The sequence below is a fragment of the Rhea pennata genome, chromosome 4 (genome assembly GCF_028389875.1).
Source record: "Rhea pennata isolate bPtePen1 chromosome 4, bPtePen1.pri, whole genome shotgun sequence".
NCBI lineage: Eukaryota > Metazoa > Chordata > Aves > Rheiformes > Rheidae > Rhea > Rhea pennata.
In genome coordinates this window covers 38,366,981-38,380,850 of record NC_084666.1, presented here as the reverse complement: position 1 = coordinate 38,380,850, position 13,870 = coordinate 38,366,981, and the positions used below count along the sequence as shown (strand labels likewise).

The 13,870-nt window shown below is 33.7% G+C and overlaps 1 protein-coding gene across 1 annotated transcript in view; it reads left to right on the top strand.

Moving 5' to 3' along the window:
- WDR17 (WD repeat domain 17) overlaps positions 1 to 13,870 on the top strand; it is a 42,039-nt gene that overhangs the window by 892 nt on the left and 27,277 nt on the right. Inside the window, 7 exon segments of the mRNA XM_062574671.1 lie at positions 6,098 to 6,226; positions 7,385 to 7,568; positions 9,199 to 9,429; positions 10,571 to 10,822; positions 11,435 to 11,557; positions 11,915 to 12,102; positions 12,876 to 13,044. Of these exon segments, the coding sequence (XP_062430655.1) occupies positions 6,098 to 6,226; positions 7,385 to 7,568; positions 9,199 to 9,429; positions 10,571 to 10,822; positions 11,435 to 11,557; positions 11,915 to 12,102; positions 12,876 to 13,044 (1,276 nt within the window).

Sequence of the window (13,870 nt, the reverse complement as noted above, 5' to 3'; positions counted from 1 at the left end):
ACATTTCCCTTTCCATCTGGATGCTTCAGATGTTGAATAATTTTTAAATAGCTGCTCATCGAGGACTCTGTTGTGAGATGTGTCAAGAGATAACTTTATCTGAAATCAAAAATGTTTTCTTAGCAATCTGCCTGCAAAGCAATCTTCTGGTGATTGTAATATCCATGGATTAGAAGATTAGAAGTGAATTCCTAGGGAACATCTTAGATGCTTTATATTTGGATCAGACAGGATTTTACATGTTTCTCCGTATTACATACAGTATCTGAAAACAGGAGTTCTGGCTCTGTATGACTAACCAGTAGTCCACAGATTAGAGTTTTATTACCATTGATGTGTGCAAATCTGGTTGATTATGTATGTAGTTTAACATTCCGGGCAGTATGTTAATGGGAATATTCAGACCTGAGTATTGCTCTTTTGATTATCTTGTTAAAGTTGCACGTTAAAATATATATAAGTTAGGCTGTGCAAGTAGTGTAGTCAGGACCTTCCAGCACACTCCTTTGGAAGACTTCCACATTCATAATTTTGTAGTGTTAAATTATTTGTCTTAATTTTTTCAAGATGGATATCTATTTTGAATTAATGTGTTTTTAATTTCAGAGAAAAGTGATTATTTCTTCTCTAAAATTCTTTGGTCATGTCCTTGAGAAGCTTCACTGTATTGTGGATGAGGACTGTGATATCGTGAAGAAATGATTTTTTTTTTTTTTTAAAAAAAATCATATTCTTAAAGATGATTTCATAGTTACTCAAAGTGGCTGAATTAAAATTGCATAGAGCAACTTGTTTTTAGCACTTCCTAGTTTTTTGAATCCTTGGTCTTGAAATTAACATTCTGTTACTGTAGATTATCTAGTGGATGTGATTATATACTTCTAGAATGCTTCTCTAGAGAGAAACATTCAATAAAACTGTTTCAACATTTTCTTTATTTACTAGATATCCTAGGACCTGTATAAGCAGAGAAGGGCAAAAATACCAGCCTGCAGGAGGATAGTTTTGACTACAAGTACAAATTTGACAACAATTACAAAATGAGGGATTAGGCAAGCAGGTGAATGGAAGAATCCTTTATTTGTATGCTGAGGCTGGTGCAATAGGACATTTGATGTTTTCTGTCTCTCTTGTCTTCTTTCCAGCCCACCTGCTTTGCCAGTGTTTTCCAAGAAATGGAAGTGACCTTTGAGGAGAGGCTTTATTGGCTGGTTTTCAAACAAGTCTTGGAGTTTTTTGGCTCACTTTGTGAAAATAGTGGGAGTACCAGAAAATCCAGTGTTATGGGGCAAGCTGTAGTCTTAGGTTTTGGTTTCAAATGTGAAGTTTTTCCAAACTTCAATCAAAGCTCTGTGATGTGTTTAGGATTCCTTCCCTCATGATATCAGAGAAGTTGTAGTTAGTCCTAGTAGTACTTTGGCTCAGGATTTATTGTGGAGATAAACTGGCCATGAAAACTGGTCAAATGTTGTTGTTCTTTTAAAATGGTCCTTTAAATAATAGTGTTCTTTTTCTAGTCAACTTATAAGGAACTAAATGCACTTATTTTGAACTTACTAGGTAATCAGAAGTTAGGAAATTTAATTTGCAAGTGCTGACTGTAAGAGTACTAGCCGAGGTTTCTGATGTTTATGAAGAATCTTGCTGAAATTCGTAGCAGTTCAAAATAATCAGATTCTTAAGAAATTATAATTGATGTATTGGATATTGCCTCTATTTGTTTCTAACCTTTCTTTTCCTGTGGATTTAATAAAATCCATGACATCTGATTTTTGACAATATTCATATTGTCAGATCTTTCATAGTGTAACATTTCTTCTCAGCTTCCGATATGCTTAGTTTTAGCATATCAGAGATTTAGCATATCTCAAGATTCCCAAAATTCATAAATGTATCATAGATGCAAATTCATTTTAATGCAAGAAATACAAGATGTGAAATTGTAAGTATTCACCTGTATACTTTACAAGTATAGAGCAGAATTTAGAAAATGTGCAAACTTCTTGTTTATTAAATAACTTCCAGAATGATCCATCCAGAAACACTAATTTTTTTCAACTTTCATAGCTCTCTTTAGTCTTAGAAAATTTGACTATTGCTTTTTAAGTTGCATGTATACCAGCATATTTTTTATTATCCTTTATGTGATGGGTCCAGACACAATAATTGTCAAAATTTAATTTCTTAACATAACTGTAATGTCTTTGGTGTTTTCCAACCTCTTTGGAAGAGGGCTGATGCTAAGTACACTGCTACTTTTACAAGTAACCTAGGCTACTGAGGGTGGTGGCGGCTGAATCTTGCAGAGACCCAAGGATTTCTTGGTAGGTTTGAAGACATCAGTGTTTCTAACAAGGTAGATTCTTTGTCCATTCTCTGACACTGCACGTTGGTCTGCTAGAATGGGGCAATGAGTGTATATGTATGGTTCACAGGTCACATTTTCATCTCCAGTGGATTTTTCTGTGAGGATGAGTGAATTTGCCCAATGTCTTTATGAAGACATTCTTTATATTGCTAAATTGAGTATTTAAATATTACATTTATCATTGACAAAAATAATAGTCTGTGGGGCAATAGTCTTTATATGTCAAATATACAGGAGTGACAGGACACACCTACAAACTTAATTGGAAATAGTCACAAGCGAATCAATAGAAGCAGGGGACACAAACAATTTTACTGCATAGAGCTGTTTAGAAATTATGGTTTTTGAGTATACACGGGATATTAACATAAGGATACTGTATAGTCACTTTTGTATGCACACCGTATTGCAGATGCATTCATATGGACAGAACATACACAAGATAGACCACAGTCACTAACTGTATGGGCGTGCATTATTGGTTATGCTTGCTAGTTACAAATTTGTGTATATTTATATACTATGCAAACACATTTCCTGATAATCAAAGGATACTGAGTGATGAACTTAAAGAGCTTTTATTCTGTGAATGTTGTTGTATTACAATCAAGAACAGAACAAACAGTGAAATATGTTGAGTAGCTGAAGCAGAGAAAAAGGACTTAGATTAAAATTAAAATGGTGTCTGTTAAAGAGCTGCAGTTGCCAGGCTACTGGCAGTGCTGTTTGGTGTGTGGTGCGACACAATGCTCAGGCTTTTCTCCTGCATCCTTTAGTAACTGCATTATTCTGTGAACATCAAGGTTTAGTTCCTTCATCTGTCAAGTAAAGTGATTTCATTCTACAATCAGAACAAGATTTTGCATTTTGGGGAGCAGCAAGGTTTTGGAATGAACATGGACGTTCTTAAGTGGTTCACAAAAAATGATACCTATGCTAAGGTAGGGATTATTAGGCATTTGTCTTTAAGTTATTGATATATAGCCATATCTATGTATCCAGTCCATTCAGTTGTTATTTTTAAATAACATTAGCTCTGTGGTATGCAGAATTTCTTTCTTTTCTCCCCTATATTTATCAGCAAGAAAGGACTTAGAATATTGCTGCTCATACCAATTGAAAAGAGAAAGGTTTTATTTGTCTGTCTTCTTCCCCTCATCTCCTTGGAAGCTGTGGGGATCCTTTGATAGATTTCCCACTGTGGTATGCTTTTTACATTCTGATATGCACAAAAAAAGTCCAGTGTAATTACTCATAAATCTCTTAGGTTTGAAATAAAATGCTTTCTTATTTTAAACAAAAGAGGACTGAAAAATTGCCATTGTTAAAAATGCAACATGTGACAGGTCATGTATTGTGTGTGTATATATAAAATACTGTTTTCTGGTTTCCTGCCATTTTACTCAGGATGTTCGAATGAATGCTGCTTTCTCACTTGTACTGTGAACATGTTCAACTGAAACCTGTAATGTCTGAAGAAATCTGCAGGAAACTGCTTTAATGCATGATGCTCGCAAGAGATAAAACAGTCTGTATGCCACACAATTGTAATTTCTTCCCCTAGATAGTACACTGTTTCAAAGAAAGTACTCTTATTAATTGCAGTGTAAGGAGCGGGAAATATTACCAAGTTTAAATCAGCACAAAAATTAGTAAATGAAGTTTAAAGTACTTTCCATAATACAGCTCAAAGAAAATATGTTACATATAATTAAAACTTTTACATATACTTAAATATAAGAAAAAAAATCTATACTGGGAACTAAAGTTTAAAATAATACTTCTTAAGCTTGAATTATTAACTTGACGAAACATGAAATAATCACAAAACAGCATTTTTCATCTATATGTTAGTCTTATTTAGAGAGCATTTTTATTTGGGTATCAGACTTTAAGAAAATTGCTCAATTATCAAAAAATGGTTATTTAAAATTAATCGTGTGGATGAGGCTTCTGTTGGTGAATTTCTTCAAAAAAATATATATTAAAGTTACCCTTTGCCTTTTATATAAATGTAGAATGAAGAGAAGGCACAGCCAAATGTGATTTTCTATTTGAAATGCAGTAGTTAATAGAATATATCCAGTAATGCATACACAGGTACATTTAGAACAAGGCTAAAATAACTTTGTAGCATTTTGAATGACAATGATATTTGGTCATCTTTAATCTGGCCTGAATTCCAGTCAGTGACATGCATTTGGAAACTATTCAAATATACAGGTGTCCTGTTAACATGAGAAGAATACATACAAGTCTCTTCATTGTTAATCAGCTGCTTGGAAAACGTGGAAATAGCAGCACTGATAGTGGAACCATGTCTAAGCCCAAAGTGCTGTTTTGTTTTAAGGGATCTTGGTAACTGTAAACCCAATGTAGAGGATCTCTTCCTTTTTGTTCTAGATTGCAGCATTTAGGCTTGGAATCCTTATTCTCAGGCACTTAGCGTAATATTTTCTGACGGTCTAGATTTCATTGATACTGCACCAATCTTAGGTGCAGTAAACCCACAAATTAAACCTATAATAATCTAAAATTTTGTAACCCAATCTCATATATTTAGCCATGTTTTTTTCAGTGTTCCTTCATCTGTGTGCTGCTTGTGTAGCTGTACCTACTGTTTCAGTATATTAGAGATGGAGCATATCCTGTGTCCAGGCACAATTTGAATATCTCCAGAGCAGGAGGCTCTGCAACCTCTCTGGGAAACCTGTTTGATTGTGTTTAGTTTCCAGCACTCTCTAGGTGACTCTTCTTAAGCAGGTGGTTGGACTAGATGATCTCCAGAGGTCTCTTCCAACTTGAACCATTCTGTGATTCTGCGCTACAGTACAAAATGGATCTAATTTTTTATTTTTTCATCTTAAACCATTTTATTCCTTCAAGGACCTTTTCTGTTGAAGCTTTTAAATTCCTTATAAATGATCATTTCCCTCATATCCAGGAAAGATTTAACAATTTGGACTTAGAATAATGGTCAAATAGTGTTTCAGCAGTTTGGTGCTGATTTTTAATGCTGTTTAGCAAAGCTGGTCTGGAGAAGACTCTTGTTTCAAACAACAAGGACATAGTTTGCTATACATTAATGTAAGAGCTTTGCTTTTTATATTCCGTAGTTCGCTTCAACTTTTTTACTGGACAGTATTAAGTATTGCAGAAATTCAGAAAACTTCTCCAAAAGAGATAATTCTAAGTAATCCATACTTGTTCTAAGCTAGTGTTTTGAAGACCTTTTATTGACAAGTTGCTTAATATGCTTCTGTGTAAAGTACATTAGCACATGGTGTATTTTGTCTGTCTGTCTTTGTGGGGAATGAAAGACGAAGGGAGCAGAGAGGCCATTACGGTTAAATTAAGGAAGTATTGACCCTGATTGCAGAAGAAAATGAAAATGATGAACAGTTTCAACTAGTGCAAATCAAGAACTAGTCAGGATTTTCATGTGCCCTCTCCCACTTTTTTAAAATCATTTTATTATTATTATTATTATTAATTCATTCTCGTGAATGATTTTAAAATCCCTTTCTTGTATAGCACTGAAGCCTGTGAACATCTGCTTGGCTTTATTGCTGATAGGTTCATTTGTACCTCATAAAACAAGACTTTGTTCAAACATAAAGACTGTATTTTATATTTTTAAGGTACACATGTAAAAGGTATGTGAACAAAATAGATATTTTTTTAACAGTCTTTCTTCATGTTGTAGTTTAATGAATCTCTGTTTTATAGGCAAAAATGTCACAGGTTAAACAAGTGGGCCTTTTAGCTGCTGGATGTCAGCCATGGAACAAAGATGTGTGTGCTGCTAGTGGGGACAGATTTGCCTACTGCGCTACTCTTGCAATTTATATTTATCAGGTAATGTTATTTTATTTTACAGTTGTTGTAAACTGTAAACTGTTGTAAACTGTCTGTTTACAGTTTATTTTACGTTGTTGTCTGTCTCACTTTCAATCCTTTTTATAAATGTTTCTGTAATACTTCTGGGAGTATATTTGCTACTGAGAAGTTGTCTACGTAAAACTCAATCTTCCGTTCAAGGCAGCTCTTCCAAATTATTTTTCCTGCTTATTACAATTAGTACACAAAACCAGTGTGAACATTTTATTTGAAATTGACTGTTTTCAGGCTTGTGCATAGAAGACAGATTATCTGTACAGCAAGCACTCGGGAAGAATGTTGTCAAAGAAGAGCAGATTGTGAGAGTAATGAAGCGAGTCTGTGATTTCAGTTAAAGTTATAGTGCAGAAGTAGTCTTTTGAAATATTTTTAATCCACTGTGGGGAGCTTGGGATGTGGATCTTCAGAGCTGTGGATTCAGCAGCCCATCACTGTCTGGAACAAGTTACTCCTCTTACAGCACAGCAGTATTGTCTTTTGAAGTGCCCAATTATTATATATTAACATATAAGAAAGAAATGCCAGGAATTAAAAAAGAAAAGAAATGAGGGAAGATGTCAGGAAGTAGTGAGTAGGCTTGTCTTAACTGCATCAGTTAATGCTGCTAGTGAGAGTAACAGAATCAAAATTTACTGTGTCAGATTTGTGAGTTTTTTAACTCCTTTTATAAAACCAGTTTAAGTGATTTAAGAAATGAGAACGAATTTCAAATTCATTTTCATATTCTATACTATTTAATGCTTTGTGGTTTCGCAATGATTGTTACAATAAATCATTATGCCATATACCATTACCATAAATGAAGCATTTTAGAATCCTGATAGGAAAATTGTGTTTAAATGCAATTATTAATGGAGTATGATAGTTTATAAGTGAAAAGAGGAGAGAATATGATAATACTGGTTATGCTAATTGAATTTTGACAACTTTCCTGTGCAAGTCAAATACATAAGAATTTCATTTATTGAAATGACAAGTACTGAGAATTGTTAAATGCAGTATAATTTCATCTGCAAGCCTAAGTACAATACTGGTTTTTGAACTGGTCTCTAAACTGACAATATTTAAACTGATTTTATGAAATACTTCTAAAATAAATTTGTACTTTTTGTTTAGCTGGATCACCGATACAATGAATTCAAGCTCCGGGCGATTATGTCTGAGCATAAGAAGACAATCACAGCCATATCTTGGTGTCCCCACAACCCAGACATGTTTGCAAGTGCCAGTGCAGATAGTTTAGTAATTATTTGGAATGTGGCTGAACAGAAAGTTGTCGCCAGACTGGACAATACAAAAGGTATTTCAGAGGTGGACATCTGTTTGATACAGCTCTTTCATCTGCTTCACCAGAAATTGGTGAAGAAAAAGTTTATTCTTTTCCTTAAAGTACTTAACCAATTCAAGAATTTGCCTTTTTTTTTTTTTTTTTTTTTTTTTTTTTTTTTTGACATTGATATCCTTTTGAGCGGAAAAACCATCATCATACAAAGGTTAAATAATTAAGATTAAACATTGTATGTTTTCATACTAATTTTACCAAAGTGAACACAAATAAAATATAGCATTCAAGAAAGTCAGGTATAAACTACCAATGATTTTGAAGAAAGGTTTTTGTTTAAATATTCTAGCATTTGATGCCTACCTGCATCTCATGTCAGATCTTGAAACTGCTGATTGGGAGATCACAGGATACAATTAGGCGATTAAAATCTGTGCCTGTCACCTTTCCCTGCCCAGTCTTGATTCATTCCTTTCAGTTAAAACTAGTACCTGTATTTCTGTTTTACAGACAATCTCTTTAGTAGGTATCCATGATTCCTACATTTGCAAACTTGGAAGCTTAGATGCAACCCCAGGCCAGTTGGTCTTTTGGGTGCTTTAGAGACATTTTGGCACTCCTTATTCTGTTCTTTCCAGATTATGAAACAACTCTGAAAATTGTGTACATTTACGAATCCTGCAAAAGGAATAAGTAGGGGAAAACATTTTGACTGTTTTACAAACTCAATTTTGACACAAATTATACACCAAGATAAAGATTGGTATTTATTTTTCAGTGGCTACTTAATGTCTTAAAAAAGACTAGTTGAGCCTATAAGTATGTATGAAATATATTTGTTTTTCATTATTTAAAAAAATTACTTTTAGGATAATCTGTTTAAGCCTCCTATTAGTAGTACTTTTACTCTCTCTGACACTACCATATTAAAATTTCTAAATAAAAACATCTGTGAATTTTCAGCTTGAGAAATTTATCTTATGGTCACTTACTCCTTCAGTCTCGCATTACAAAATTATGGGGATAATGAGCGTTGGAGATGTTAAGGTCAAAAATCTCAAAATCTTTAAATTTCAATGCCTAAAGTTAGGCCTTAAGCAACCGAATTAATGCTGTCAGATGTCCAGAGGGAAGCTGTCCAGAGTTCTCTTTAATTACAGAGGTTTAGTTTTTTGTCATAGATTATCTTTCTCTGTTATATATATTTCTAAATTAAATTTCATTGTTTTGCAAAAACAGGTATTCTAAAGTCAGCAATATTTTACCAGCCTGGTAGCAAATACCTTACAGTAAAAATCATAATAATGAATAAAACTGTGAATGAATGAGGTATTGTTTACAGAACTAGGCTTATCTTCTGTCATATGCATGCTTATCCTTTGCACTAATGCAGTCAAGTATACGTATCATAAAATACAGCCCATCAAAGTATTATTAAAATGATTTGAGAAATAGTTCTGTCTCCTGCGTATGCATATGTGTAGTTGATTTTTATGCTGTAAGATATTCACACAGTTGTCTTAAGTTTGTTTCATCATTTTTAATGTAGAAAAATGATTTCTGTAGCTGTGTAAGACAAATGCTGGGCTAAGCAATATTACATTGTATTTCATATTCTGGTTCTTATAAGATTATTTGTATGTTTCAGGAATTCCGGCTTCACTTAGCTGGTGCTGGAATGCAGGTGACTCAGTTGCATTTGTGTCCCACAGAGGCCCCTTGTACATTTGGACTATCTCAGGACCTGACAGTGGGGTAACTGTACATAAGGAAGCACATAGTTTCTTGTCAGATATCTGTCTGTTTAGGTGGCATCCAAAGAAAAAAGGAAAAGTAGTCTTTGGACATACTGATGGAAGTCTGTCTGTTTTTCAGCCAGGTAAAAACTGATATGCTAATTTATGCAGCTGTTAATTGTAGCAGAGTGCTAATTAGTTATTCCCTGTCTTTCTGGTAATTGTTTTATAAAGTTGCCTTAGATACAATGTCCATCAATAAGCATATTCTTCAGAAAATTATAGTGAGAGATAGTTATTTTAATATTAAGAAGGAATGTTCCCCAATGAACAACAATTTTTCGTAGTATTTTTAGTACTTATAGGAATAGGTTTTGTTCTGCATCAGTCATTAAGTGAAACAGGTAGGTCTTGGCATTTGGCAGAATGCGACAAATCAGTTGTATTCTTCATTGTCAAAATGGAAAAGTAGAAAAAAAATGAATCATGGTAGATATAAATTCATTATTTCACAAATTCGATGCAAAATTAATTTTTTGAAAGAAAATCACAACTTCAACTGCACAGGTGTCTGCAGTTATTTATTCATTTGAACGGCACACTGTCTTATAAAACTAAGTGCCAGCTCTATAAAAACACAAATGCAGAAAATAAACATGATAAAATTTGTGGGTCATGGTAATATGAGTCATGGAGCGAAATGTCTTCCATTATGTAGATATCAGGCTAGATATTTGGTGGCTTATTCTGCCTTAAAAGCTGTCATAATTACATGCCTAATTTTGAAAAAAAGTCTAAAATCATTGTTCATAAATGTTTGTAAAACAAATTATACTTCCTTTGATTGTTATGATTTTTTTTCTCTTTTCTAGTTCATATTGCTTTTATTTTGCCTATATTTGCTTTGTTGTGTAGACTATTTATACTCAAATAATTTGTGCCTTGGGCTACATGCTGCAGACCTATACTCATGGGACAGCATATTTAATGTATTTTTCATAAATACAAATTTGCATTAGTAAACCCAAAGCCATTTCTATTTTCTGCTGTATTAAAAAGAAAGTAATCTCTGCTGGAGTCAGAACTGCTTTTTGAGTCAAATATGTCAAAGCTTCATAGTTTCTCTGGGAATGTCAGCTGAACAGGCTGCTAAGCATTTCGAGGAGAGATGTGAATAGTCTGCATGTCAGAGACCAAAATGATGCTTGCAAACCATGTAACTACTGAAAAAATATATTTGATTTTATTTTGATACAGTCTGTTTTTTTCTGTTGTTTTTTAAAGGTTCTAAAAGTCAGAAACATGTCTTAAGACCGGAGTCTCTTGAAGGGACAGATGAGGAGGATCCAGTTACAGCGCTGGAATGGGATCCTCTGTCAACTGACTACCTTCTTGTTGCTAATTTACATAATGGTATTCGACTAGTTGATTCTGAATCTCTGACCTGTATCACAACTTTTAATTTTCCCAGTGCAGCGGCATCAGTTCAGTGTTTAGCCTGGGTGTCTAGTGCACCCGGAATGTTTATAACTGGAGGTAAGCCTTTTGCTTCCTCGTTTATGGAAAGATATAGCACCAAGTCTTCCAATTTATCTTTCTGTATCTTACGCTTTTGTTAGTGGAAATGTTATATGCTCTAATTTATTTTAGAAAAAATACATAAAACTAGGGAAAATAAAAAATTACTCTGAGCAGATGACATGTTTTATGTTTGCTGGCTGTACAAGCAAATGAATACTTTTTGTTGTTTTATACTATACATGTTTCATGCATGCATTGCACTAGTGACTGTTACTTCTTGCTCCCCTACTTTGTTTTCTGCCTTTTTATGCACCATAGAGGAGATTAGCACCCAGACTGGAGAATTAATGAATTAGGAAAGTGGGGATGTGAGAGTATTTTATAATGAGTGAGATTCCGTGCAGTTTATCTACTGAATTCTAAATGGTTAATGTTAATAATTATTTGTTATTAATATTATCATGATGATGATAATGCCTGCCTATAAAATTATATTTAAGATTATAAATTTAATTTATTACTATATTTTTGCTTAAATCAGTCCTTAAACTACGTGCCCACATACATGGAAAAAAAAGTGTAATAAATACAAAAAGTTAATAAGGTCTTATGTTTTTTAAATCTCAGATTCTCAGGTTGGTGTGTTGCGTATTTGGAATGTTTCACGTACAACACCTATTGATAATTTTAAATTGAAGAAAACTGGTTTCCATGGTTTGCATGTGCTAAGTTCTCCTCCTAAAAAGAAGTGTAAGTATAATTTTGATTATCATTCATAGCAATGGATGCAAGTTAAGAAAATAATGTTTGCAAATCTTGCTATATCCAAGTCAAAATCTCTATGGTATTCTGTCAGTTCTCTAGTCCTTAATTAAACAAACTGCCCTCTGGTGCCAGTGGATATTTATACAGGTGAATGTGGAGAGGATCAAGCTCATTCTAAGGGCCTTCTGTTGTAGGCCAGGCTTAACACAGGAAGTCTTCACTTCTTTAGTTTTAACCTCACTGGAGTACAAAGTGATTTCCTCATTGTAACTTATTTTTTTGTTAAATGAAAACATAAAAACAATCTTAATGTGTTAATATGTCTTGCTTTATTTTATTAAGCATTTTCATCACAATCTCCTACTAAAAATCATCATACATCCTCGACAAGTGAGGCAGTTCCTCCTCCAACTTTAACCCAAAACCAAGCGTTTTCTCTTCCTCCTGGTCATGCTGTCTGTTGTTTCATGGATGGTGGAGTGGGGCTTTATGACATGGGAGCCAAAAAATGGGATTTCCTTAGAGATTTGGTATGTGTCATTTCTGTCTTTAAACTTTGGAATGGTACAGTTATGTTTAATTTATTCCAGTAGAGTGTAGACTGACACTATTTAGAACATGAAAAACTGAGCGGAACATCAAAAACTTTGTTATAAAACATGAGTCATAACAGTCAACGTGCAAAGCTTGATTTTTTTCAGTCAGATACACATTATCTAAAGGGTAAAATTAATTCTATTTATTTTTTTTCTTGTATTCTTCTGGCTTAACATTTTTAAGTTATGCTTTGTAGCAACTCAATGAGTCCCTGCTGTTGCATCATCCTGTTGTTTCAGGACACATTTTTTTTTTTCTGGTGTATTACAGAACTGTTGTTAATGATCTTGAGAGAGGGAGGAGTGTTATAATCCCAGTTATTTTATGCCTTTTAATTTTGACTGATTAGCCATAACATAAGGGTTGATTGGAACTCATAACTAGTCTGGTTATAATATGGTGTATTTTAGAGCTTGATCTAGAGTTAGACTTCTGTTTTATTTATTTATTTCAAGATCCTACAAGTTTAAAAGACTAACCTCAGCTAGTGGAATTTAGCAATGTTAATTTATGATATTAGTCCTCAGTGGCTCAGGAGAAATGTAGGTGTTATTTCTAGTTTGAGTTTTTTCATTTACTAAGTATTACTAAAAGTTGAGCACTTTGGTAATGATGTTAGAATGCTTTTCATATCAGCTAAAACAAAGGTGATGATACTATTTTCCTTTATTTATTTATTTTTTTATTTTTTTATTTTTTATTTAAGGGACATGTTGAGACCATCTTTGATTGTAAGTTCAAACCTGATAACCCTGATCTTCTTGCTACAGCATCATTTGATGGCACAATAAAAGTTTGGGATATAAATACTTTAACAGCAGTTTACACATCTCCTGGTAATGAGGGAGTTATTTATTCCCTTTCTTGGGCTCCAGGTAAGAATATTTTATTTTAGGTCTAAATATTTGTATTAGCACTAGTTAACAGCAATTTGTGGTATAAAATGATTAGTTTTAGATCCTAGGATATCCTATAAGACTTAAACATAACTGAAGAAATATATGTAAAAGCTGTAGAATTTACTCCTTCAGAACTGGTTGAGGCTTACTCTTGTGAGGGATAATCTATGCATTCCGTAGTGAATCAGAACAGAGTGAAGAAGTTCTCTAGAGTCTTTTTAGCATTACATTTCTCAGATGAGGTCATCTGTATGGGAGACAGCTGATTCAAGGAATTCAGATTCCATATTATATTGAAAAACTGGAGCAGATATATGGTTCTATCTATTCCTTCTTTGTGTAGGATTCCAGTCATAGAAGAGCTCTTCTTTTACTTCATTAAAATAGACAGTGCTCTTTTTGCAAAGGGTCTTCCCCTCTGCAGCAAAACAGTCTCTGAAATCAATAGGAAATTTGCTGTTAAAACTGTACCACAACCTGGGACAGTTAGCTGAGTTTGAGAGTATGTCTCATAATGTTACTGATGTCAATATTTGATGAGTAGACTTTCTTGACAGATTCCTCCTACCTGTATAGCTGCTCTTTTCTGCCTCTAAAGTGCAGTAGAAGACTACAGTGGAAACTTACATTTCTGTATTACATGGTTGTTTAGCAAAATATATAGCTGTTTTGAGATGGAAGGTCCCTCCTGTGAAGAGGATCTGGTGGGTTTGGATTTGGGTGTTGAATTCAGTTTCAGGTTCCCACTACGGAGTTATACATTCTTACTTCCCATCTTTTAGAAGCATTGTAATTACGTTCT